The 27,172-nt window shown below is 45.6% G+C and overlaps 3 protein-coding genes across 6 annotated transcripts in view; 1 reads left to right on the forward strand and 2 right to left on the reverse strand.

The window, feature by feature from the left end:
- The window catches only part of DLEC1 (DLEC1 cilia and flagella associated protein), a 43,262-nt gene extending 39,680 nt beyond the window's left edge, over positions 1 to 3,582 (forward strand). For all 4 annotated transcript variants that reach the window (XM_073002830.2, XM_073002831.2, XM_078378308.1 and 1 more), the window contains one exon: positions 3,329 to 3,582. The gene's annotated coding sequence lies outside the window, so the exon portion shown is untranslated. The remainder of the gene's footprint in view (positions 1 to 3,328) is intronic.
- ACAA1 (acetyl-CoA acyltransferase 1) lies at positions 471 to 14,544 on the reverse strand. Its single transcript, XM_020806330.3, has 12 exons — positions 14,296 to 14,544; positions 12,796 to 12,889; positions 12,500 to 12,557; positions 10,958 to 11,037; positions 10,307 to 10,349; positions 6,847 to 6,945; positions 6,248 to 6,328; positions 5,445 to 5,635; positions 4,643 to 4,822; positions 4,228 to 4,283; positions 3,309 to 3,454; positions 471 to 1,829 (listed from the first exon to the last, which is right to left on the reverse strand). The coding sequence occupies exons 1-12, from the start codon at positions 14,479 to 14,481 to the stop codon at positions 1,754 to 1,756; spliced, it is 1,290 nt and encodes a 429-aa protein (XP_020661989.3). The 5' UTR covers positions 14,482 to 14,544; the 3' UTR covers positions 471 to 1,753.
- An 8,345-nt stretch (positions 14,545 to 22,889) lies between these two features.
- LOC110085837 (mitogen-activated protein kinase kinase kinase 3) overlaps positions 22,890 to 27,172 on the reverse strand; it is an 80,304-nt gene continuing 76,021 nt past the window's right edge. The window contains exons 15-17 of the mRNA XM_020806339.3: positions 25,156 to 25,285; positions 24,365 to 24,542; positions 22,890 to 23,676 (exon numbers count right to left, since the gene is read on the reverse strand). Coding sequence (XP_020661998.2) covers positions 23,448 to 23,676; positions 24,365 to 24,542; positions 25,156 to 25,285 — 537 coding nt within the window. The 3' untranslated portion in view covers positions 22,890 to 23,447. The remainder of the gene's footprint in view (positions 23,677 to 24,364; positions 24,543 to 25,155; positions 25,286 to 27,172) is intronic.

Consider the following 27,172-nt stretch of genomic DNA (forward strand, 5'->3'; position numbering starts at 1 on the left):
GTTGGCTTTTCCATTATAAAACAGGACAGCTGAGTAACCAAAGGATTGGACCTCTAATAAGAGCATCACAATAGTCAACTGCCTTGCAACGAGATTGTTTTAATCTGCCACAGCTGACAGGTGCATTTGGCCCAAGACGTTCTTTCCACATGTCCGCTTGTGTCAGGACAGAAGGCTGGGAACTTCAGTCCTGCCCAGTCACTTAACTGGTCCCATGTCTTTTTTAAAACCAGCACTCAAAAGACACGGAGCCTGGTTCTGCTGTGCTTATATAGGCCAACAAACACTGACGGCTTGGTGTCAAGAACAGTGGCAGTGCTAATATGTACGTGGACCAAGGTTCCCTATGCGGCAAATCCATAGGAGGAGTCTTTGAGGACGGACCACAAGTCCAGGCTAGAAGCCAAGAGGAAAACAGTGATATGATCCTTCACCAGAATAGGAAGGAGATACAAATTTACATGGGACACTTTAAGAATCTCAAAGGTCCCCATTTTACTTGGTGGAGATGCAAAGGTAGCCATACGCTTATACACCAGATCAGGCAAGAAAGTAAGAATCAGTGACACACCATTAATCAGAATCAGTAACAGAACATCAGTGTTTGTTATTAGAGAACCTTTCCTTCTATGTGTGTTATACCATCAACCACATTGAGGTATTACTGTTCTAGTTTAATCCACTGGCAGAAGTAGATAGAGAATTTAAAATGCGTTAATCAACTAATGATCAATTCTTTATCTCCAGCCATCCATTTGTAACTTATCTGGTCTAGTGATCATGGTGAAGGCTAAATTCACAGCTTACTTTCCCTCCCAAATTCTTAAAACAACTTATCCTATTAAAGGATGGTAGAACAGTCCACTTTTGCTTCCTTTCATCATTTAACCTCTTCTGTTTGTACGTTAATTTGCATTTCTTAATCTGCCACATTAGTGTTTTTAAGCATCACATTAAGTGGGCTGAAGGCTGCCTTTTAAACATATTAACAAGCCGTTACCCGTTAAAAGACAAGACAGGCAGGGAGAACCTGCATATTTTGAAGAGACCGTCCCACTCGGAACATTAGCATAAAGATGTGCTGGGAATACTCTGGCTTTTTGCTACTACCCACTAACACGTTTGTCAAATGACAGTTTTCTTGCACCAAATGATGATTTAGCCCCTTGAATACAATCACATCAACTGAGACTTTATCCCTGCTGCCTGTAGGGGTTACCCCTGTAAGGAAAGCAAACGCAGTGCCCTCCACCCCCTTTAGGGCTTCCACATTTGTCTGTAACTGTTCTGAACTGGGCAACGTTAGTCTAGATAAAAGAAATAGCCTGTACTCTTTGCTGTGTCCCACTCCCAAGCATGGCTAGTCACCTTAAGCTCAGACACCCCAAGAGTTCTCTTCAGGTACAGCAGTAGCTATCAGATCCATGACTCAGAAGATGTGTTACGGATCTCTGGAGTTCCTTCAACCCCTTCTTTGTGGCAACAAGCATGTCATTGCTGGCAGCCCACGACTGGGAGTCGCCATGAGCTGTGCCAGCAACTCAAGTAGAGAAGCTGGGCCTGTAGCTGAAGGCTGGAGATGTGTCGTAAGGGTGGCAAGACGGACATCAGGCTCTGGGGGGTGCCTCCCACCGGCAGGCTGGGCTGGGCACAGAACATCTTTTCCTTAGACAGATTCAGGGAGCCGTGTGTCGGTTGGAGAATTCCAGGCATTAAGGCACGGGGCGGTCTTCCAAGCAGGCTGGAAGTGACCTCACTTCCCTGGATATTCAAACACTGCAGCCGCTCCCATACCCGTCCCGATGCACATGGAGACCACGCCATATCCCCTGAAAGAAGAGGGCACATTGTTAACAGGCTTTTAAAAAAAATTGCAGCCTGTAAATTTTGAGAGGAATCATCCAGTGCTAAATATCAGCTCACACCCGCATGGGATACCTGCGTTTTCCAATTTATACCCTGCAACATGATGCCGAATGTTGTACCACAGAAAAGTATATGTGACATCAAAATCGTCAGCACAACCCATACAATGTGAGGGACCCGTAGCTTTGGTTCCCTGCCTCCTCCTGTGGAGCCTTCCAGTTCCTCTCTGATTAGACACAGGATGTCATGATGGCTATTCAGGCCCTGGATGGAGCAGCTCGGAACCTTCCAGTTCTGCTGTATTTTAAGTCATTGCTAGATGTGGGAGTTTCCTATTCATTTCCCCGGGGGGGGGTTCTGTTCCCTCCCTCCAGAATCTGCCCAGTCCACTCACGGGGCTTTGCATGGCACGTGGTGTCCCTCATCAGTAACATCATGCCAATTGTGGAAGGAGCCCAGCCAGCGCTTCCCGGACTCCCTGCACTGCTGACCACCCTGGCAAAGAGGCAGGATGGCAAGTTCCCCTGCTCAGCGGCTGAGTGTGTTCAGCACTCCAGGGAGGCAGGGAAGTTACTGGCCCAGCTCCTTCTGCGATCGGCGCAATGTTACCAACGATGGATGCACCCAACACACAAAGCCTGGGCTGGTTCTGAGGGGGTGGGGGGGGTCCAAAGGGCCGAGGCACCTGTGCTGGCCATAAGCCTATTCCTTTCCCACATCTAATGCAAATATCCCATCTCCAGTAGCTTCCAAGGTTCTTCAGCCAGTTAAAATTCTTCTTCCTGCACTTCTTTCCCTGGAAAGCAGTGGAATTCAGTCTCGGCTGACATGGGGCTGTTTAGGCCAGGCTTCCCACATCGCAGGACACAAGAGAACAGGGCATTGTAAAAATCAGATTTCATGTCAAGGATCCCCTGAGCTGAAAGAGCTCACCCAGGAAGGCTGATTCAGGGGCATGCCCAGAAGGGCAGCTGATAGAAAGAAGATGCCTAGCATGATGGGAATTTTCAGACTGCCTTGAAAATTATGGGAATGGCAGGTAAAGGGGAAAGAGTGCCTGAGCATTCAGAATTTCAAGAAAGATGGCTTTCAGTTCAAGGCAGTATTGCACTTTTAGGCCACAGAAGCAGGAGGAGGTAAAAACTGTAGCAAAACCTAAAGTGGGCTTCAGAGATCCACAAATCAAAGCAAAAAAAATAAAAAAATAAAAATAAAGACAAACAGAAAACATGATTGAAAAAATTTCTTCAGTTGCTCCCAAACTATTTACCAGGTTGAACCTAAAAGAGAGCAACTTTTGCAACAGCCAAACAAACAAGTTTCTCCAGTTGAGAAACCAGCTGTGCAACCTCTCCCATCTAGGGTAGCATCAAATGACACAAGTGCGTGGGCAGGCTCTTGTCGCATGCCTCAAAACGGCAGTTAAAGCAAGCCACACTCACCTGTTTCCTCTGCGCTTTAGCTCATTGAGGAGAGTGACAACTTGGCGAGCCCCGGTGCATCCCAGCGGGTGACCCAAAGCAATGGCGCCCCCAAGAGGATTGACCTTCTCCAGCGGGATGCCAAGCTTCTCCACACAGTAGACAGCCTGGAGAGAGACACCACAATCAAGATCGTCTTCAGAGGTTTGCTTGGCCAGGGATCTCATCTTGGATCAAGTGGCTTCTTCCCCGATCCAGATATTTTTATTAAAGAGATCTCACAATTTAAAACGGGTGAACGCAGTTGCTTAAGTCTCTTATTCTTATTCATTCTCCACCCCACCCCGTATTTAACACAGAAGAATGGATGCATTTTGGAATGAACTTGACTAATGTAGCATAAGAAATCCGCATGGATATCCCAAATGCCCAGTGCTTCTGTAATTCAAGCCATACAGAAAGGCAAGCAAAGGACTTCCATGTTTCGTGGCCTTGCTGTTACTAAGACATTGCAAATTGCACTGCCTCAGCAGGAGCTTGAGAGTGGGGAGTTGTTGGTTCATCTTATTATTGTATGCCAAGAACTACTGCAGAGAAGTAGAATGCTATCTTCCTTTGCAGAACTGCTGGTGCCGACAAAGGAAAAGCATTAAATGAGAATTTCAGGGCCCTCTTCCCACTCAAAATCCCATGGGAAGGAAAAGATCTTCAGTCCAACTAGCTCACACTACTTATCCAGGGGCTACTGATACCTGCAATCTATCCTGCCTCTTTTCTTAGGTCTTATTTTACATTTTATGTTTCAAACACAGCGCAAATATTAGGCTTAGTGTCTAAAATCCACTAGTACTTCTGTTAACAGCAATAGAACAGAGGAACACTGTTCCCTCCCTCCAAGGTAACCAAGAATCAAAGGTCAGCAAAATGAGGCAACTCTCACCTGACTAGCAAAGGCTTCGTTGATTTCAAATATGTCAATATCATTCAGAGTCAAACCTGCAGGACAGAAAGTTGTTGTCAGCTTTCCCTTTTAAGACAGGCATGGAGAAACTCTGGCCTGTGGGCCTATCCCAGCTCATGACGCTACCCATCAGGACTATAGGAAGTGACTTTATACTGAGCCAGAGGCTTAATCCATTGAACCCAGGGTAACGTATAAACTCTGACTGGCCCAGCCATGGTTCTCCTGGGGGTGATGGTGGTTATGCAACCTTTTTTCACACAAGAGGAGCAGTAGCTCCTTGGTCTCTAGCTCCTAAAAGTGCTGAGACCCTGGAATCTCTTGCATTTTTTCACTGAAGATGATTCAGGTGCACCAGCGCTTCAGAGTGTTTCCTCTTAAGGTCAGTTCTTACCAGCTTTTTCCACTGCCGCCGGAATGGCATAGGCTGGCCCGATGCCCATGACATCAGGTGGGACACCGACTACAGCGTACGATCGCAGCACCCCAAGGACAGGCAGGCCCAGCTGCGACGCTTTGGAGCGTTTGGCCAGGAGAACAGCCGCCGCACCGTCACTCACTTGACTGGAATTGCCTACAGAAAAAAAATTGACACGGCACTCAACATTTAGGCAAACGTCAGCACTGGTTTGGCAAATGTAGTTTCAAGAATGTCAGAAATAGGAGAGCACAGTGCCAATGGGTAAGCTGCGAGGCAGCCACACAGAAGAGCGAAACAAGGGTCAGGTTAATTTTATTATTCAAAATGTTTTCACCTTTCTCCTTAAAAAGAACCCAGGGCGGTTCGTTCTAGGCCACCTGCAGGCCCACGTTGATAGGAGCGAGGGGGTGCCTGCTGCCTGTCTAAAGAATTCCACACCTGTGATAGGAGGAGCTTGCAAGAATCTCTTTCCAAGTCAGTAACCATTGGGGCTCCCCCAGATGGAAGTTAAGCAGGTTTTGCTTACTTTGCAAACTCATGGCTAACGTCATTTAAAAAAACCACTTTTCCTGCTTAACTGTTAATCCTTTGCTGCCACAGGAAACAAGGTCCCCTTGTCTACTTAACCGATCTAATCAGAGGGCTTAAGGTGGCACACGTTTCACTGATTTCTACGCTTTCAGGCACACTGGTTTCCTTGCCACAAAGTACCAACATCCCCAACTCAGCCCGTGCTCCCCTGCTCCACCTCCCAAGAGTTTCTGCGGCTGCCCACCCGCGGTGGTCGTTCCGTTCTCCTTGAAGGCGGGCTTTAGCTTAGCCAACCCTTCCAGGGTGGTGCTCGGCCTGATCCCTTCGTCCTGAAGCACAGTGATGGTCTTCTCGTTGCCCTGGTCATCGGTGATCTTGGTCATCACAGGCACAATCTCATTTTTAAACCATCCCATCTGCTGGGCTTGAGCAGCTCTGAAAAATCACAAGGGGAACAAATGCTCTTCACTTCATCTCAAATAATGGTACTCATAGTTACTGTGAATATGATCACTCTGCTTGTAGTTTATTAAATCATCTGAAATGAAAAGACTATGGAGGTTGTTGATTGTACAGAACTATTCCATCTGGCAGAATGCATCTTTGTAATCTACCCACTGGCAAATTCCAAGACTCTGCATGTTTTTATATTTCAAGGGAAAGGCTGGCCAACCACCTTACACTTTCTGCATCACAGCCACAACCAGCATTATAACATCTGTTCATCTCAAACTACTGAGGCAAAATGTTCAACATTTATTTGTCTTCCTCGGCAGAACTAAAGGATTTATATGAACAGATGCTGATGTAAAAAGCCACAGATCAACCTGTACAACCAAGGCCACCATCTCTCTGGAAATGAAACGCACGGCATTCAGGTGCCGAAGGACACAAGTTTAATCCCCAGCAGGTGATACTGGAAAAGACACATGTCTTAAAACATGGAGAAATGCAGAGCAGAAGGCAGCTTCATACAGATCACAACAATCTGAGCAGGACAGGCGGCGGCAGCAAGAGTTGCCAACTGAATGACAAGCAAAGACTTACTTTTGTTGAGAAGTAAAAGCAAACGCGTCTTGTTTTTGACGGGAGACACCAAATCTTTCAGCCACATTCTCAGAGGTTATTCTGAAAAAGACAAGCAGTCCTGCAATGATCTCACCCCCGTGGTTCAGAAGCTTCTAAGCCTCTCCATAACTGTAACTGAACTCCAAACCAACTGATTTCCACATCGTCAAGGCTGGCCTCGGGGATTAATTCAAAAATACATGCATGGCCGAAGCTATGCCTATGAAGCAATGTTCAGCCCAGGAACCACAGCTTTCAGCTTTGAAATTCAAAAGCAAGCTGGAAATGATGCAGTCACACCTGCTTCCCCTGAAACAGATAGGCATTACATTTATGCAATGTTAACTTTTTTGTTCTGCACAGAGCAGAATGAGGCCACAATCCTGAGGCTAACTAACATAACAGCCAATCTTACACTGGCAATGTTTCAGTGACTGTTTCATGATCCATTCTGGCATTAGTCCCTACCTTTATCAGGAACTTACACAAGGAACAAATACAGGCACTTTTTTTAGATGAAAGGCTGTGTCAAGAAAGCCCTTTGAAAATGCAGAGGAGAAAGAAAGAAAAAGACTCACCCCATTGGGATCAAACAATCTCTGGCTTTAGCATTGTCCATCATGCGAGAGCTGACATCCCCAGGGTTATCAGCACTGCGTAGAGACATGCTCTCGACTCTGGCGGGAGAACAGAAAGGCAGATAATGCTTTTCATCAAAGACACTCATACAGAAGAACAATTGCACAGATTCCTGAAAGGAGGCGATTAAGTGCCTAATTGATCATTTTATACAAACCGGTATTTAAAGAAGCAAGGTACCACACAACAAAAACATCAACTCGTTACATGAACACCCAACTTCACAGACTGGGCTAACGAGCAAAATCACCTGAGCTGGTACTCCTGTCTCCACCAAGTGGGAAGTGATAATGTCCACTGAACTCAGTTGGGAGTCACTTCCGAGCAGATACGTGCAGGATCAATCGATCAGTTCTCTCTCTACCTAAAGGGGCTCTGAAGTGCTCAAAGGCCGTTGCCATCAAGAACAACACAAACTCATTTGATCTCCTAGAAGGATCCAGGAAAAGCAGTCTAGTACAACTACACCACCTTCCGGCAGATTTTATGGCTCTTCTGAGCTGTCAGTTCAGAACTCTGAATATGAAACTTCACAATGCAGCCATACTTGCATTGCCTCTGAAGCATCTCAGTGAAATGATGAGTACCCCCACCCCCACCACCAAGGAACCATAAGAAAACAACAGAGCATCCAAAAGTAATATGACATGGTGGTAAAGATTAGCTCTTTTGGTGTGTTTCTTAAAACATCCAGGGACTGCTGTGCACTTTCCGGGAGACAGATCACGGGGGGTGTTTTCTGAAATTCTACCTAAAAACATTCATTGAGTGAAAGGCTGTGCCTGCGTTTTGTAACAGCCATCAGTCCAATAGCTTCACCAGGAAACTATACCAGATAAGTATGGAAATCTTGACAGGCAAGGGTTGCTTGCTAAACGTCTTGCCCAAAGCTACTAGTAAGTCACTAATTTAAATCAAAGGCTTTGAAAAATGCATCCTTTTTTAATTACTTATTTTCTGTACCACCCCCACCGAGTGGCATGTCCCTATTCTGGGTGGTTTCCAACATAAGACATAAACATAAAAAACCCACACACCCACAATAGTATAAAAGCAAGCCCAAAAAAGAACCCAAGATGGCCATCGCAAACCCAAAAGCATAATCAACATACGAACGCAAGTAACCAGAGTCATAAAGGGAAGGTGTCCTGGAGTGCATCTCTGAAAAGCAACGTTTTTATATGCTTTCTAAAGATTGGGAGGGAAGGAGCCTGACACACCTCCAGGCCACAAGAACAGACCCGAAGGGGTCTGATCATATCACCCTGGCACTGGCCCACCCGCATTGGCTCCCTGTGCCTTTCTGAGCCACCTTCAAGGTTCTGATTCTAGCCTAAAAAGCCCTTAACCGTTTGGGACCCTGTTACTTGTCTGAGTGTCCTTCCCAAAGAACTTAAGCCTGCACCACCCAAACCTCATAGGCCTTGCTCTTATGGGTCACCAAGCCAAGGGAGGCAAAGGATCTCCACCAGAAACTGAGTCTCCTTGGTTGTGGCCCCCATCCTTACAGAATGGGCTCCTGTTAGAGAGATGTGCCAGGCCTCATCCCTTCCAACCTTTAAGAGGATCTTAAAGACATCATCCTTCAAAGAAACTTTTAAGGACATCATCCACTGAGTCTGTCTACATGTGAGTCACTTGGTCCCACCATCATTTAGGTTTCAGTTAGGGTTTTTTGTTTGTAGGTTTAATGTTTGGTTTGTGGGTGGGTCTATGAGTTAATTTTCCTTATTGTAAACTGCGTAAAGATGATGATGAGGAAGAGCACAAAGGATTAGGAATTCAGGAATGGCCACCACTTTACTTAGAAGAACTGTGTATCTACTGATATAGCAGTCCAGAATTATGAATAGTTATAGACTGTAGTATAAGCCCTGAGAACAGGAAACATGAGGGAGCAGGCCTGCCAGACAGGTTAGCATAACGTTAACCACATTATTGCTCTGCATACTGCAATGCTGAAAAACAAGAAACAGGATGAGGTTTTTTTCCCCAAAGCAAGAGGGAGGCCCCAGGTCCCTGCAAGCAGCAGTACAGTACTTGTCTTGCGCTGTGTAACGGCAACTCAACAAGTGTTCCAGTCAAGAACCACAGAGTTTTCAACCTTTGTCCTACATTACTCCAGCACAAAATTTGCAAGTCATGGCAAGCGTAAGTGATTGCAGTGCTGACAGCAACATGCAAAGCCTGGAGAAGAACACAGATACGTTTCCAAAAGACGTAAAACTGCGCTGAGACGTTTCTCCCACACTGCGAGGGAAAAAATTGTTTGGCCACTGCTAGGGATTTTACGTGCATTTGAGGATGTGAAGTGGCTCTCTATGAAACTGCACTTGAAGATCAAAGGCATGTAAGCAACTCATTATAAAAAGATCTTGTGAAGTAGGCCTGAAAATACAGGCAGAATACCCTCACCTTGTGAGACAAATTCTGGCATATGAGCTGAATATGCCCTAAGCTTCAACACTGATTTTGAAAGAGTGGGGTATATAAAAAGCAAGGTTCTAGGTAAAGTTCTGCACATCCAGCCTCTCTGGAAGCTTGGAAAAGTTACTTCTTTTGGACACAAATCCCAGAGTCCCTCCACAGCATGCTTACAGCCACCTGACTGAATCCTTGTTGATCACATCAGTATTGATTTTGCAGCCACAAAGAGATGCAAAATCATCCATACCAAAATGCCTGGATATTATAATTGAGAAACTTCGTTTGTTTCACACCTGGTAGCTGCAAAGCCACAGAAGGATCCCCACGCCACCTCCCTCTTTGCTCCAAGAGTTCTCTCTGGAGTAGGGAGAAAAAAGATGCATGCTTGTTTATGTGCTGTGATCATCAACTCCCACAAGCACTCGTGAGGCGAGAAGCGTCAGTCTTTTCTATTACATGCCAGAAAATGCAGGGAGATAATTCTAGTAATGGTTCTTGTCAGGTCTAAGATATTTGCCTCACTGACTGCTCTATGGTTTTTCAATGGAACTTCCATCTATCTGTAAGTGGAGGATCCCAGCGGCACCCATCAGCCTTTTTCAGACTGTTTCACAAACTTTCTGTAAAATGGGAGGATTGTTCTAGGAGGTGAATGAAGCGTTCTAGATCTCCTGAGCAGATGATAAATTCAACTGAAGAGGAGCTCTTCCAAGTTGCATCAACACTCATCACAAGTCTTGACTGCATATGAGCACACTTCACTGCATCATTGCCAGGACAAATATGTTAAAGAGTTTCTTAAACCTACGTTACACTCACAAAACGCCAGCATTGAGAAGTTACTTCTCAGTATTAGCTGGTTTAGAACACGGAAAATCTTTATGATCGACACACGAAGGCCATGCACAAAATCAATTAACAGACAAAACACTGCCATAAGAGCAGAGCACAGTCATTTAAAAATGGTCTTACCCACAGGCCAATCCAATGTCATAAGATCCGTTCCTGATGCCGCCTGAAAATAAAACAAATCATTATCTAAAGCAACCAATGTGGCACAATTAGATATTTAAAGCTGAAAATGTGCAAACCATGCCTGCCAAAGGTCAAAGTGACAGGCTGGAACCACCCCTGAACCCTGACTATGTACCTAGGTCTTGCTTCCTAGCCTCCAGGTAAATTTATTTACACCTATTCTAATACTAGCCTTCTTTGTCTGCTCTCAGCACTTTTCCAGTACTTGAAAGGTAGTCCTACAGAGGAGGTGAAGGATCTGTTCTCAATCATCCCAGAGTGCAGGACACACAACCATGGGCTCAAGTTACAGGAAGCCAGATTTAGGTCGAATATCAGAAAAAAAACTTCTTAACTGTTAGAGCAGCGTGACAGTGGAACCAGTTACCTTGGGGAAAGGTGGCGAGTGCTCCAATGCTGGAGGCGTTCAAGAGAAAACTGTCAGATCTGCTTTGATTTGGATTCCTGCCTTGAGCAGGGGGTTGGACTCAATGGCCTTATAGGCCCGTTCTAACTCCATTATTCTATGATTCTTTGACTATACTTGAATTCCTCAAGTGCTGAATTTGAGTGTAGAGTTTTATGTCTTTGTGACCACCCCTTTCTTACCAGCAATATTGATCACAGCTTGCAAGCCAGACGAACACTGCCTGTTAACACACTGCAATGGCACAGTCTCTGGAATGCCACTAAAACAAAACCCAAAGAAAAAAATGATTTAGTACAGGAATGGAATTGAAACTCAAACTTCAGAGCAGCCCCTTCACACTCGGATGGACTAATTACTCTTAGAGAGGCCTTATGTTGAGATTGTTTCACCTTGTATCATAAAGATTTCTCTGAGCAAAAATCATCAACCCTTAAGCCTGTTTGGTCACAGATTTTAAACAGACAACAAATTGGGTTGTCACACACAAACTGTAGCTTGAATGTTAGAGCTACAGAATGAGGCAGAAAGCCCGTCCACCTGGTTCAGGACTGTCCAGAGATTTGCCAGGGCCATAGCTGTGACAATGTGAATATATGTATAAACATTCCCCAAGACCTATGGCAACTCTTCTGAACACCACTTGATGTAGAGACCAGACAACGGACATCCTGACATCAAGCTGTAAAGCACCAGCAGAGGTACAATTTGCTACTTTCCTATTGGAGCAGCCCACTGTCTGTAGATAAACAGGCACCTCTCCCTTTCCCCCCCCAAAGGATGACTCCAGTTGTGGGGTGGATAGCTCAGTGAGTTAGAACCAGAGGCTGGGAGGTCCGTTTTCCACTGGGCCTTGTAGTCTGCATGGCCATGGGTAAGCTGGAAATCCCAGAACATTCCCCAGGACAAAAAGAATGATAAATCACGTCTGCATATTTTATACCTAAGAAATCTTGGAAAGAGTCGCCATGAGTCAGAATCAACTTGATAGCATGAAAATAATAATAGTAACAACAATAACAATCATCATCCATTTGCCCGGCGCATTCCTTCTAGGATAGGCCCAGTAACTAGCCACATAGCCTGTTTTCCCTGAAAATAGGATGCTCGTAATACAAGCCCTACCCCAAAAATAAGCCCTAGTTACGTAAAAGCCCATCCTTCACCATTGTGCAGCAACCAGAAGATGGCATGACTATATTGAATAGATATAGATTGTTGTACATTAAAAAAATAAAACATCCCCTGAAAATAAGCCCTAATGCATTATTGGAGCAAAAATTAATATAAAACTCTGTCTTATTTTCAGGGAAACACAGTAGGAGAAACGGGGCAGTATTAGGGAAACACAGTAGGAGAAATGGGGCAGTATTAAATGCTTTCACATACACTGTCTCTCAATGCCTCTGCAACCCAAACTTATTTAAGTTAAAATCAACTTTGCCTGTATGACTGCCTATCAAGCTTCATCTTTCTTTCGCCTCCCCTACCATGCTTGTCATCCTCTTGCCCACAGAAAACTCACAACGCAGTTATTGCCACATCTCTGACCCGCCCCATAAAGTATGACAAAGTTCACAGAAAGCAGGCACAATGGCACAGCTCCTCCGAGTCCAACTTCAGCACAAACTGGAAGGCTTGGCCTCTCTCTTGATGCATTTCTTAACTCCGTGCCAAGGAACTGGTGCCAACCTCTCTCCAGAATGTTAGGTAGCAAAGTTCACCTTAGAAACTGTGCAACTCTCGCTGTCAATGCTCCGGCCCCAGGTTGAAGTACATTTCCTAAGTGCAAAGAGAGGAACCCACTTTGGTTATACGTACGCAGTTCAGATGTGCCTCCATAGATACAAACTGCAGCAGCAAGTATGCAAAAATGAAATCACCGCCCATTCCCCCTGCCAGGAGAAGAGACCCAAATCCGACTAGCCCATTATTACATTTGTGATTTCAGCAGAGTGAAAGGTGGAGAAGCAGAGGGAAAAGGGACCCAGCCCTGCGCCATCCAGGGTCATTTACTCACCCACACAGATGTCCCCCAGCTTCTCAGGGTCTAGCTGCAGGTCTTTCAGGACAGCTGTCATGACTGCAACAAGCAGCTCATCGGGGGTAGTCTCCTGGAACGGCACAGCAGAAACGGAGGTTAAAACCGTTCTGGGTTCTGAGCACTCTTCATTTGACCACCCAAGCCCACTCTCTCCAGTTCCAAATGTGCCCTCATGTCTTTTCAGATCTTCCTTGACGAGGAACAAGTATCTTCATTTCTTCAAGCCAAGCAGTCACTTTCCTCTTTCCTTTCCTATCCCTTACCTTCACGACAGGTCTTTGGCTCCTTATCGGAAATATCAAATGGTTGTTAAAGAAGTTAGACATCCCCCCCCCTTTGGCCCTCCAATAAGTCTACCATTTTTATGCAATACGGCATAGCGACATGGCATTCTTTTAGTATTATACTCTATTTTTGCAAAAGACGAGGCAAAGCTTTAGACACCAAATAATTTTACGTTCCCCAGAAGAGAAACCACTGAAGGAGAGGACCTGATTTAATTCCTGTCTCCCTCTTGGTGTTTTGTTGGTTTATTTAGACACAAACCCCTCTGGGACGGCTTCTGCTATTTTGCTTTGTGGCGCTGAAACACAACTAATATTTGTCATTAGCTTTTGTGGATTGTAGCCCATTCTGTCAGAAGTGGGATACAGCCCGTGAAAGTTTGTGCCAAACCAAGTTTGTTAGTCTTTAAGGCTTTGCAGGACTTTTTCGCTCTCTTAGTAAAGACAACAGTATTATTAATGATGCAGCTCGTCCCTTATAATACTGTATTGGCCCTTCACCCACCTGCTGAGGGCAACTAGGCACAGGATCAAAGGTCACTGACTGTGCGGGTAATAAAAATACAAATAAATGATGTGGCGAGGACTCCGTTGCCTGAAGACTCACAGACCTCCTCCCACCAGTAGGTAAAACTGCACAGTTTAAAGAAATACAAGGCAATTATGAAAATATGAGTGCAATATTTAGTATTTCTCGAAGGTGGCCAATAGGGGTGTCTCGGGGGGGGGTGTCCTTTAACCCTGGCAATAGGGATGGAGGAGATGGGGCAGAGGCTGGAAATGGCATCATCATCATCATCATCATCAGACTACAATTTCTGGCTGGCTGACTTGGGGATTCTGGGAGTTGTAGTCCAACTTGTAAGCTCCGTGCAAGACCTTGCCTGCTGGTCAGGGTTAGCTTTCGCACGGTCGGGGGATGCTGGGAGCTGGAGTCCAAAAGCCACATTCCCCACAGCTTCTACCTTGCTCAGTGACACCCTCCCTCCCTTTGCAGGCTGAGGGATACTGGGAGTTGTAGTCGTCCCCTCCACCCCCCAAAAAGCCACGTCTCTTCAATCGCAAGGAGAGGTCTTGGCCGGCTAGGGGATTCTGGGCATTGTAGTCGGGGGGTGGGAATCCTTGAACCCTCCCTCCCGCCCGCTGAAGGCCAGGTTCCCCCCTCCTCGGCCGCCCCGCGTCTTCCCCTCACCTTGAAGCCGCCTCGCTTGCCTTTGGCGATAGGGGTCCGTCGCCCGTGGACCACCACCACGTCCTCCGGGCTGGCCACCGCCGCCGCCGCCGCCCGGGAGGCCCCCGAGGAGCCCCGGCAGGGACTGGCCCTGACCTGCCCGGCCCCGGGGGCCAGGTGCCCGAGGACCACCTTCACACGACGCATCCTCGCCTCTGAGTTCCCCTCACACGACGGGACGGGACGGGGCGCTCGAGCGACGCCCTGGCCACGCCCCCTCGCCCTCGCGCACGCGCGGCAGGCACGCCGGCCGGGGAAACCGCCACCCCCACCCCCTCGCCCCGCCCACCGCGGCTGGGCCGACGCCATCTTGCCCCTGGCAGAGAGGCAGCCCCGCCCCCCTCCATCTTCCAGAAGGGGTCCCTTTTGTGACTGAGCCTGGTTGGGGCACCTTCGAGTGTAGACACGTGTTTTGCATTCCAAACTTTGCCCGGACTACCAGCCTCCGTGTCCTCCAGGAATGGGGAGGGCCCCAAAGGATTCGAAGTGGGGGTGGAGATCGAGGGAGGGATTAGGAGCCTGGAGAACTGGGTTCGAATCCCACCCACCCCTGGCTTCAGAAACGGCCTGGGGGGGGGCGGAGTGGAAGTGGTGGAAAGGCTCCATCAGTAGCTCAACTGCCATTAGAAAAAACTCATTAGGGTCCCCTGTAGGTTGCACAGAACACAGGCAAGGGGGGACCAGGATGTAACCCCCCCCCGCCCCAGTAGAGCAGATGGGGTGGACAGTGAAGAAAGCTGACAGGGCCACCCACCGACCCCCCCCCCAAAATCAATTTATTCAGAACATGGTGTTGGAGGAGAGCTCCACAGATTACTGCAGACTGCAAAAAAGACCAAAAAAGAGGGTTCTAGATCAAATTAAGCCTGAAATTTCATTAGAGGAATCTATTCTCAGGCTTCCCAGAGTGCAGGACACGTCTTCGTGGGCTCAAGCCACAGGAAGCCAGATTTTGGCTGAACATCAGGGGGAAAACTTAACAGAGCAGTATGACACGGGATCCCATGACTTAGAGGCATCGAGTGCTCCCACGCTGGAGATCTTCAAGAGGACCTGCCTGGACCACCCTGTGTCGGATCTCCTTTGAGTTGGATTCCTGCACTGAGCCGGGGGTTGGACTCGATGGCCGTATAAGACCCCCCCCTTTCCAACTCAAATTATTCTAGGATTCTGTGATAGAAGTCTTAAACAAACTGAGGCTATCCTACTTTGGCCAAGGACACCCAGTATGGTGGTGTGGATCCAGGAACACCCTAGGACTCAGGAGACCTCAACTCACATCCCTGCTTAGCCTTGGAAGCTCACTGGGGTCGTGGAACCGCTCCTTAAATATCCCACTCACCTTGAAAGCCCAGCCAGGGTCGCTATAAGTAAGCTCTGTCCTGAAGGCATACAACGACAATCATATTTTGGACATAATTGTGAGAGATTATACATCCCCAAGTCATGATGGGGATGTATAGTCTTCAGGTTTAAAAGACCTCCAAATGTCACATGCAGGGGAAGAGGGATCAGGAGACAGGGATCTGATCGTCTTGTGGGCTCCCAGAGGCATCCGGTGGGGCCCCTGTGAGATCCAGGGAGCTGGATTCAATGGGCCCTTGGCCTGATCCAGCACAGAGCTCTTCTGATGTTCTTAAGATAGGGTTTGCTGGAGAAGAAAGCAAGGAAAATCTGAAGATAAGTAGGAAACAAGGAAGGCCAAGCATGAGATCAATTGACTCAATAAACCCACTGCAAAGGGTTGAGCTGGACTACTGTTGACAGGACCTATATAGAAAGCAGCTACGAGATTATAAAACTGCCATAAATCAGAAGTAACAACAGCACATGAACAGTAATGAGTACATGTGCCAGTACAACATACCTCTGCATTTTATGTGGCGGGAGGGGATGCATGACTAATACTTAAGATTGATTTGAAACTCCTTGCTTTCTGTATAGAAAGGCCTTGATAGTTTAATAAAATGTGAATAGCTGCATCTGTCTTTCTGTGTAAAATACGTAGATTCCCATGCTCCAGCCCATTTCTTTAGCTTCATGGAATGTATCAGTGTAAGGCTGATGACATTATCAACCTTAGCATTTTTTTAAAATGATGACAATCCCCCATGTGCCAAGGGGGCCCTTGGGATTCCTGTCATTGCGGACGAGCTGTTGAGAGCTGTGGAATGTGAGGGCATCTTTAATTTCCCAAAAATTGCTGCCAGCAGGATGATTGCTTTTAACATATTAAGGATTTCCTTCCCTTGGCCCCTAATTGTGTCCCTCCCACCCACAATGAAAAGGATCCCAACAGAGCATTGAGAAGGACTGGACTGCAGGCTTTTAAGTTTCCAAAAAATTGCCATGACGGAGGGTGTTGTTAGTCTTCTGTGGCAAAAACTGCTGAATTTCTGCCAAAGATTTTGCAAACCACAACAAAGCAATTTAAAGGGTCTATGTTACACACACTTCATGACGGACGCTACACGGAAGCTTAGGCTAAATAAAATGATTAGGTGAGCAAACACAGCAACACTATTGACATCATACATCCCTGCTCACCAGCCCGAGAATCTGGTCCAAATGGATAAACCGCCGTTCTTCATGATTGTCAACCGATACTGCTCTGTCAGTTGTAAGGATGGAAGAAACATTTTGGTATTCTTTCCTTCCAGATTTACAAAACTTCTATATTCAAAAGCAATGGCAGTTCCTTTCTTGTCTTCTAAATTGCTTGCAATTTTTATTAAATGTTATATTCTTTCCAGGGTACTCTGAGCTTCCCTTACCTGTACAGATTTTGCCCGCTATGGTACGAAGGTATAATTATGGCAAGGAATACATTGTGTGTGATGTATTTCCAGAATGAAGCTTTTTTACTGCACTGCAGATGAATACCATATTCCTTCTCCACCTTTCAACACAAGAAATGTAGTCTCCTATTACCACAAAATTTAAAAATATTTTTATTTCATGCATCTGGGGCAGGACAAAGAGGAAGCATTTACAGCATTTAAGTTACATTCAATGGTGTGTCTCACATGCCAAAATAGGAGTATCACTTTTCTGTCTATCAACAAATCTTTTCAGAGCCATAATAATTTACAATATATTTAAAGCTATCCGTACAAGGCAGTATGAAACGTATCTCAAGGATATAGAGTTCTAACAGTGGTATTTATATTACAAAGAACCGAAAAAACGGTTTTAAAACCAGGTTTCAGCAAGCAGGTCATGCATCGTTCATGTTATGATCTGGCACAGCACTTCATTTCTCTTGTGCGAATGAATCAAGGATATGATCTTTTGAAATGGCATTTTACACATCAGTGCACAAACAGGAAAAAAAACACGGGATACTCTACTCTAAATGCACAAAAATCAGTTAGTTTTGTGTTTTGAGACCCTAAGGCAGGGATGGGCAACCACTACACCTAGGTCCATGTGCGGCCCGTAGGATGATGTTAGAAGGAAGGGCAGGCAGACGAATGGAAGGAAGGAAGGAAAGATGGACGGACTAATGAAAGGAAGGAAGGATGGACGGACAAATGGACGGAGGGAGTCACAGATAGAGAGAGTAGTGAGCTACGGTCCACCCACTTCAATGGCCTTCAACATTGCTCACCTCTGCCTTAAGGCCTTCTACTCTTAGAGCAAACAGACATGTCCCATTATACTGGCAAGGTGGTTACCTTTATTTCTCCACCAAATTTGCAGCCACGGCTAGCTTATTCCCTAGACCTTTTACCTCATTTAGTATATACCCCATGAGTTGCCAAGTTTTAGAAGGCATTCAAGATGTCAAGTATCAGAACAAAATACATTACTTATAACAAAGCCCATTAATTAGTGACTTCCACCTCCCCTCTTCCAATCAAAGAATAACAGTGATTTCCAGTTGTCTTGGTGGACAAAATCCCAGGAGAATCTCTTGTCCTGGTCACAGCCTCCACATCTAAACAACCACTTTAGTGCTCAAAGTATTGCTCGTTTCCTTATTTAGCACCATACCACTTAGATGGCGGCACAACACAAAATTTACAGCATTTCTCTTTTACCATAAAAAAACTGTAAGGAGGGCAGGCTAATTCCATCTGAAGAGCTGAACTGCCTCCATAACAGATGAGAAGCTAAAAATAATTAAAATTAACACCAAGAGTATCAGAAGCCACATTCCGTAACTTCAGGGACAGATACCCCAAAGGATGAGTGAATATGCATGTGTAAGGGAATGGCTGCTAATTAATGAGCTGTCAGTTATGGCCCTGGATGCATGCCTGTTGCACAACAGAGCACACGCGCAGAAACACAATTGGCACCCTTGCTACTATGACTTAACACAATTTCACCTACGGTATGCACATGGAAATCACCAACAGGATTTTGGTTAGAAGCGTTTTGGTCTTTTTTTAAGCTATAAGAGTCTGCAGGCATGCCTACATTATGAATTTTAAACACACCTGGGGTTGCAGACCCGTGGAAAGAGAGAATCTCTTCACCAAAGTGTAAAACTTTGCATTCCATGGCCTTTGGGGGGAAAACTGCCGTGGTGAAGCCCATTTCCGATCAGCTTAAATTAGATGTTCATATACATCGATAAAACGGCACGCAGAGAGATTTGTTTGAGGGTGGGTCTGTAAAGATGGTTAACTTGCAAGTCTTTTCTTTTCCATATATACAGTGTACAGTCCTGGGAATGAGACTGCCATATTTTTCAAAAGAATTCCCGCCATAAGTTTGGAATTAACCTCTGAAAGGCTGGGAATCTTTAGAAATGCTTACTGGGGTATGTGACTGGGTTAGATCCAGACTTGGCGCAGACACACCAAAATCATAGGAGCTTAAGTTAGTTAAGGATCCTTGCTTCTGGTGGGTTTCTGTCAAGTTTAATTCTGGATCCAAGCCATTAACTACCGACTTTTTGGTCCGACTTGTTCTCTTTTGTATAATTCACATCCCTGCAAGAGAGTCTGACAAAACAGAAGCAAAGGCACCTGAGAAGTAATTCACATCTATATACATATAAACAGAGGGGAGGTAAAAAAACAAGTCAGATGTTTGAAGGGAGGTTGCCAAGAAAGAGGGACCACCATCTCTGTAAGGGATCACACAAAGGATCAATGCGCCACTTTGGGTAACTGAGGTCAAGTTCAAGTCAGCTGAGTTGGATACAGAAACGGGGAAATAATGGGAAAAGGCAAATTCAGTGAATACGGGGAAAGACGACAACGGTGTGATGGAGAAGACAAGTGGCTGTCTCAGAGTTTCGAGGACAAACAGATATCCCGGCTTAACTATCCTTGAGTTGATTTGAACAGTTATACATTCAAGGGTCGGATCGAAGGCAGAAATGGGGTTGCAGGAAAACGAGTATACTTTGGTTAAACCGGATGCTTTTCCTTCTCTTCTCCTTCATCCGTGGATAACTAATCTAGTAAGGGAAAAGAGGGCTGTTTCGTTGCAGCGGTTGGAAGTCCACAGTGCAGCAAAACACACGGACACCAGGGAACGACCCAGAGAAATAAGCAGAGGGGTTATATGGCTGATACCTCCTGGAATCACAGAGGCTGATCCCTTATGGGAACAACTCCTGTAAATGTGAACAAGCCCTCCAAGGCCATCTCACCAACGTCGGAAACGAGAGCTTCGGAAAATAGGTCACATTAATTGCCCTGCCCATGCGAAACATTTTGACATTTCCATCCTCCAGCGTTAACATTTCTCCCGGCGCTCCCCACGGACCAAGAATGAAATCCAGATGGCAAGGGCTGGGATCGGTACTCATTGCTCCGGCTATTTGGTGCAAGTGTTGTCCGTCCTGACACGGCAGCTAGGGAATTACTTCTCTTAAAATAAAATAAAATAAGAACTAGTTTACCATGGTTAGCACTTAAAATCACAGCAGAAGATTTTCTCCTTACAAAGGTTTGGACCAGAAGCTCCAGCGCAGTAAGGCACACAGGAAGATACCAGGAATAAGTACAGAGAATATTTACTTGCTGTACATATTTACATCGTGCTCACCGGAACATAAACGTAGGCATTCAGCAGTCAAACGGACAGAACGTAAGCGTGGCCGTCAAAATAGAACTGTGATGGGCGCACTCACCAGCCTCTTCATTTATACGACCTCCAACCCATCACATTAGTGGTTCACCTCATGGTAGTTAATTCCACAAGGCAGTGACTAAATAATAACTCCACCTGCAGCAACCAATTGTCAATTCCATTTCTTCTTCTTAACGACCTAACAACCATGTGGGAACGTTCACACATCAGTAACATATGGGCTTCCTCCTCTTTAATCCCCAAGGCCTTATAGTCTAAGGTGTTTTTTTTTTTATTATCGTTTCAGCTCACAGTTGAAACTGATTTATGACGTCCTCTAATTCAGGGGTCCCCAATCGTGGGCCTCCAGATGTTCTTGGACTGCAACTCCCAGAAGCCTTCAGCACCACCTCTACTGGCCAGGATTTCTGGGAGTTGAAGTCCAAGAACATCTGGAGGGCCCACGGTTGGGGACCCCTGCTCTAGATCCATGAGAACTAACTATTCAGTTTTTAAAAGGGGGGGAATGCTATCTTCCTTCTTTTAAGCATTACAGCTGCTGTCCCCTCTGTTTGGTGAAGTATCAGATGATGAAGATATGGGAAAGATTAAATAAGCGTCTTGTGATATGGGACTGTTCTGATGTCTTGGTTCTGTTCAGTTTCTCCCTCTTTTTTTTCCCCTCCTGGTTTTAAATTTATTTTGGCCCCTATTCCATAGGATTGTTCTAAGGATACAGAAAATCTCACATTTTCTTCCATAGCAACTTTTGCTAATATGCACATGTTTTGAAAGCAAGATCTCCTTGCCTTTGTGTGTAATTTCCAGTAATATGTACATTTGTGTATTTATATTCTCCTGATATGTGCATTTTGGACGGATTCTTTTAACGGGATGACAAAGACCCGCTATTCAATTTAGTATGAATTATGGCTATATGAACATTCAGAGTGAATAAAAATTTCTCCCTTATCCGGAAGCACAAGAGGAAACATAATATCAACAAAGTATATGAAAAGTATACAGACTTGTCTAGAACGCAAAACTAACTTAAACGGTTTGGACTGTAATTTGATACAGACTCTGGAGGTGAGGATGTAAGGTAGCAGAGGGGTATGAATATATGACACGTTTCCAAGAGGTTGCCAAAGTGTTATTTAGCAGCATCAAGTGAGAAGGGGAGATGGCCAGACCCACTCATTTTGCCCCAACTGGTTGACGTGCCAGGACTCCCTTCCCTTTTTTGGACCCATTAAGACACCTTTGGGATTTTTACCTCTCTCACAAACACAGTCTACACCAAGCAATTCACTATGGAAGTGCCACGGAACATCCATAATGTCTTGGCTTTCCTTACTACGTATTTTTACATGGATACGAACACCAGCAGCACACACACACCCCTTAGGCTATGCTGTGCGGGATGTCAAGACTGTATCTCCCATGGAAATATATTTTTGGTAGACTACGGCTGTTGGCCAACTAAAATAACCACACTTTAATTTTATTTCATAGGAGCTCAGTTGATGACCTAACCAATCCGTTTGCACAAATGTACAAAGCCACTGTAAAATTTTTAAAAACAATTCTTTGCTATTAGATGGGACACAACTGTATCAACACATGCACCATTTTAGAAGAGGCGTTTTCCAGATCTCTCCCGCACCGAGAGAATGCCTCTTTTACAATAACATACTTTCTTTCTGCCCGTTAAGAAGTCACCGCTTCTTTTTCGTGCAACACAGCAGTCCACAAGAAAAAAGAAGCGCCAACTTCTTCACGGGCAGCAATTCGCTGCTGAAAAGTTAGGCTGCTGGAGTTTCACAAGGGTAAATGTTTAACAGGATTCTGGCCATTATATCAAAAATCTGCTGCCCAATCGTTGTGGGACACTTTTTTTAAATCAACAGAAGTAACGAATGACTCAGTCAACTGATCCATCAACTGAAACACACTGCTCGAGTAGTACACTATTTTTAAATATTATTTCCACCTCGGGCTCATGGTTTTCTGGTAGTATCCGTATGTGAATGGACCCTGCCAGATAGAGGCGGGCAAAGTCAAGCTGCAAACGGTAAACGCCCAAGTTGCCCCTGGTTCACCCCACACCAAGAGCCCCGAAGAAAAATGGCGAAATGTACGGCAGAAGTACAAAGGTACAGCCCGATGACAAGGGATTGGAATGAAGGTTGAAACCCATTTCTCTAGAATAAGTGGGTTGGCTAGACCTAATTATTTTGGGCCAAGGGAAGGAGAAACAGCTTGGGAGGCATCCTATAGAGTTCTACATTTCTGTAGCGTTCCCTTGTCTGGGACTGCTTTGTGCCCATTTTCCTGACTTGGCCACGCTGGAATAGATCCTTGTTTTGGTTCTTCCTTGATTATAATGACCTCCTGAGATACAGAACAATTCTTTTCTAATTCCCCTGCTCCCTAGAGTGGGAGCTCGTTCTATGTGCCTCAGACTTCCTGTTCTTACTCATCATGGCTTTTCCGTTTCCAGAGAGAAGCAGACCGAAGCGTTGTGCTTTCATGCTGGATTTATTCGACTTGTTTCATACCGGGTTCCCTTTTAACGGTCACCAAGCAGGCAGAAACAACCCCAGCGGGTTCTGCAGACGGCAGTCGCCCATTGTGCTGTGTTCGGCCATTTTTATCCCGCACTTCCTAGTCAACTGGGAAGAACTCCAGCTGTCCACTCCCTCGCCGTGTCCTTTAGTGCAGGTCCAGTTCATTGCACTCTGTTGAGAAGGCTATACAAGCAGTCAGTCCGCCGGCGTTCATAAGGCAACGACACAGCTCGCGGCCAGCGTTGCCTCCGTCCCCCAATTTCCTCTGTTGTGAAAACCTGTCAGCCGCCACAAAGTCAAGATGGCAGTAAGTGATGCTTAGCAGACTTGCCAAGATGGCCGCTGCTCGGCCAACAAGGCATGGCTGGCAGCGACGCGGCACATTTGGGGAGTAACCCAAAACATGAAGCTGAGGTGGAACTGAGAAGCGTGCAGGCCTTCTTTGTCGATAACTCCTAGGTTCTCGTGTGGATTCCTGGTCTTTCTCCGTTTCTCCCACCGGAAGCCCTGCTAGAGGCTAAAACTCACGAAAGGATGCCTCAGGAGGTCTTCCGCTGTCGGCCTTCGCTTCTCCTCCACAAAGATCAACTTGAGGAAGCTGCGGCAGTAGTCCGAAACACCGTCGGGAAGCTGGGGCTTGGTGGGCTGGGTCGCGATCTTAAAAATGGCGGCCATGGCTTCAAATTCTGCCCAGGGCGGTTTCTCTGTCAGCATCTCTACTACGGTGCAGCCCACGCTCCTGGAGAAGAACACGAGCAAAATAAAAATCAGGAAGGATTCAAAGGTCCAGAACCACCATATTTGTTTTAGGGCCTCGTCTCCACAGGAATAACATTTAATCCCAACAAGCTTGGTGAAGAGAAGAGCAGATCTTACTGAGATAATTCTTAAGAAGCAACATCAGTCTCCTAACAACAAGAATAAGAGAAAAGGCAGGAAAGGAATTGCTGAGGGTTGCTTCCTCCCATCCCTCCCTTTTTTTAAAATCATCATCATCATCTTAGAACTGCAGAGATGGAAGGGACCTTATGGATCACTGAATCCAAGGAGGCATAAGTGGGGAATCGAACTCCCAACCCTCTGGTTCTGCAGCCAGAGACCTCAACCCCTGAACTCCCCTGCAGTGTTTAGTCTGTGAGGAAATGACGTAATGTTCTGCCTGTCGGAGGCAAAGAAGACAATAGTGAATCCCTTTTTAATAAAGTAAGAGGCCTTTTACCCTATGAAAGAAACCCAACTTTCTTGCTGCATCTAATCTTCTAGACTCGTGATTTTGTCGCTGCTGCTGCTGTTACTTGAAATCCATTGAAAGTTTCACACTGGAAGCTACGACTGCGGAAATATATAGCTTTCTCTGGGACAGTACAAACTTCACCCTACACCACAAAGAACCAAGATTTAACTTCTGGGATTAAAGAGCTGCTTACCACACATCAGCCTTCCTTCCGTAGCCTTCCCCGCTGATCACCTCCGGACTCATCCAGTACGGCGTCCCCGTGACCGATTTCATCCCCGTTCCAGACATACAGATTGTCTGAATGCGTTTGCTGGCACCGAAGTCTCCCAATTTTACATTCCCAGCAGAATCTCTCAAGATGTTGGCACCTGAGGAAGGTGAGGAAACGGCTGAGGAAGAAAAGCCGAGGGATCCTGTTGGGCAAGACACGGTGCCCGACCGGCCGTTCCCTGGAACAAATTGATTCTCTCTCCCTACAGGTTTCATAGGATTTAAGAGTGAATCATACAGACGGATGGGTCAGCAGGGTCTTGGGGAGCCACGTTTATCCCAAAGTCAAAGTCAGCTGCTGTATCATCAAAGTGTATCTAAATGTTGGGCTAAATGTGGCATGCCACCCTGCATGACCTTAACTCTAATCCTGCTGTAAGGGTTCTGAACCCTTATTCAACATCCTTTAAATTAACTTTGATTGGTTTTCAGCATTACACAAGTGTCTGTTCCCTTCATCAATTAGAGTATTTGACAACATTCCGTAACGTGACAGAACTCTTGCCAATGTAATGTCTATGTAACAGACATTTTTGTATTATGCTTGTGAGTTGCAACAGAGCCTCCGTTGTTTACACAAAAGCATTCCTGAGCTCCACGTTAAGTCAAAATGCTTTTGCTCTTTTCGGTTCACAAATGTTCATTGCAAAATATTAATTTAGGCACAGCTAATCTACGCAAATGAAGCATTCTCTTGCGATCTGCACTTACCTTTGATATCTCTGTGTACAATCATGTTGCTGTGTAAGTAGAAAACGCCTTGTAGGATCTGCCTAGTGTACTTTCGAGTCACGTTTTCTGTTAGGGCGCCGTAGGCTTTCAGCTGGTCTTTGATAGAACCCTTTAAAAAACGGAAGAAAGACCGTTTAGCTGGCTCCTTTGGCTAAGAAAGCAGTGCAGTTTATGACTGTGACGACGCAGTCTGGACACTGTGGCCAAAAAAGAAAGATCGAAAGCAGGACCACCACATACATGGTATCAGTATCCACAGTTTCACTTTTCCGTGGTCTGAAAATACTAAAAATACAAAAACAACAAAAAACTAGAAATATGTATTTCCACGATGTAACTACTGCAACTGGCCACCAGAGGGAACCAGAGACAATGTTATAGGCAGGGTTCACTTTTATCCATGGGTTTTGGCATCCGCAGGGGTGCCTGGGACCGATCTCCCATCGATACTGCGGTCATACTGTAAAAAATAAAAATAAACACTAGGTCCAGTGCAGCTGGAACCCTATTTGCATGGACGTGTCATTTGTGGGAACCACGGTGCATAGGGATTTTGGGGAATTGTAGTCAATCCGTTCTGTTATTTGTTTGTTTTTTGCTACGTTGGCTTCTTTGCCATCCAAACGAATTAACGTCCTCAACCTCTGCCACTGCCTCCCTCCAGAATGCTAAATATAACTGCTTTGATTTGCTAAATGGTGGCAGCTTTAAAAAATAGCTCTTCCGCGATCAGAATGATGGCACCTGTGGGTGTCAGCTGGCCACAGGGGGGCGCCATCCTGGGTGCTCTGCGTCTACTGAGGCTGCTGGACAGGTCTGGGAGTACATCATGTACCGATCCCTTTCACTGTAGCTACAAGAGAAAACAGTCCATGACGGCCAAATGGAAATAAACTCTCATATGACCAATGCACTAAATTTTTTGCAGGGGGAAAAAAAACCAAATAGGACCATCTGTGTCACTCGGAAACCAACACAGCTCAGCTCCATGTGCTTCCTGGTTGGAAAAAAAAAACGCAAAACAAAACAAACCCGATTTTAAAAATTCTTTTGTTGTCACTGAAATAACAACCGACGGGCCAATAACTCCATGCAATTCGTCCTCCCTCTCTCTCACACACACTTGATGAGAGGCCATGTGTGGACCTTCGACTGGAAGTGGAACATTTTTCTGAGCCCATCTCCCCTAAACTGCTATGGAGTGGGATCTACCCTGGTATGTGCTCTAAAACAACATCATACGACAAAATGTCACAGTGGCAATCAAGAAACCTGTTGTCGGAAGCGACAATATTTTTCTGGGATTTCCTCCATGACAAAAAAATTAGTTTAAATGTCATGAGGTCTTAGCTGTAGTACTGGAGAAACAGAATACAGTGGTGCCCCACATAGCAATGATAATCCGTTCCAAAAAAATCGTCGCTATACGGATTCGTCACTATGCGGGGCAAAAAAGCCCACAGGAACACATTAAAACATGTTTAATGCGTTCCTATGGGCAAAAAAACTCACCGTTATGCAGAAATCCTCCATACGGCTGCCATTTTCGCTGCCCAGTAAGTGAGGAAAGGGCGCGAAAACACTGCGGGCGGCCATTTTTTTACCCGGAGGCCATTTTGGAACCACCAATCAGCTATTTAAAAAAACATCGTTATGCAAAAATCGGTAAGCAAAACGCTTACCGATCATCGCAAAGCGATGTTTACCCATTTAAAACATCGTTATGCGGTCGCTTTTGCGATTGCAAAAAAACATCGCTATGCAGATTCGTCGTTAAACGAATCGCTCGTTATGCGAGGCACCATCGTATCTATCTATCTATCTATCTATCTGTCTGTCTGTCTGTCTGTCTGTCTGTCTGTCTGTCTGTCTGTCTGTCTGTCTATCTATCTATCTATCTATCTATCTATCTATCTATCTATCTATCTATCTATCTATCTATCTATCTATCTATCTATCTACAGTATCTATCTATCTGCTGCCAGGATCTGATCCC

This window comes from Pogona vitticeps, chromosome 6 (genome assembly GCF_051106095.1).
Source record: "Pogona vitticeps strain Pit_001003342236 chromosome 6, PviZW2.1, whole genome shotgun sequence".
Taxonomy (NCBI): Eukaryota; Metazoa; Chordata; class Lepidosauria; order Squamata; family Agamidae; genus Pogona; species Pogona vitticeps.

What these genes read in the sequence shown, in the direction of transcription:
- ACAA1 (XM_020806330.3), bottom strand. Translation starts at nt 14,481, where the DNA reads ATGCGTCGTGTGAAGGTGGTCCTCGGGCACCTGGCCCCCGGGGCCGGG. An exon ending in GGCGGCAGTGGAAAAAGCTG is followed by an intron (nt 4,284 to 4,642) that starts GTAAGAACTGAC and finishes TCTGTCCTGCAG; the next exon opens with GTTTGACTCTGAATGATATT. An exon ending in ACGAAGCCTTTGCTAGTCAG is followed by an intron (nt 3,455 to 4,227) that starts GTGAGAGTTGCC and finishes GTCTCTCTCCAG; the next exon opens with GCTGTCTACTGTGTGGAGAA.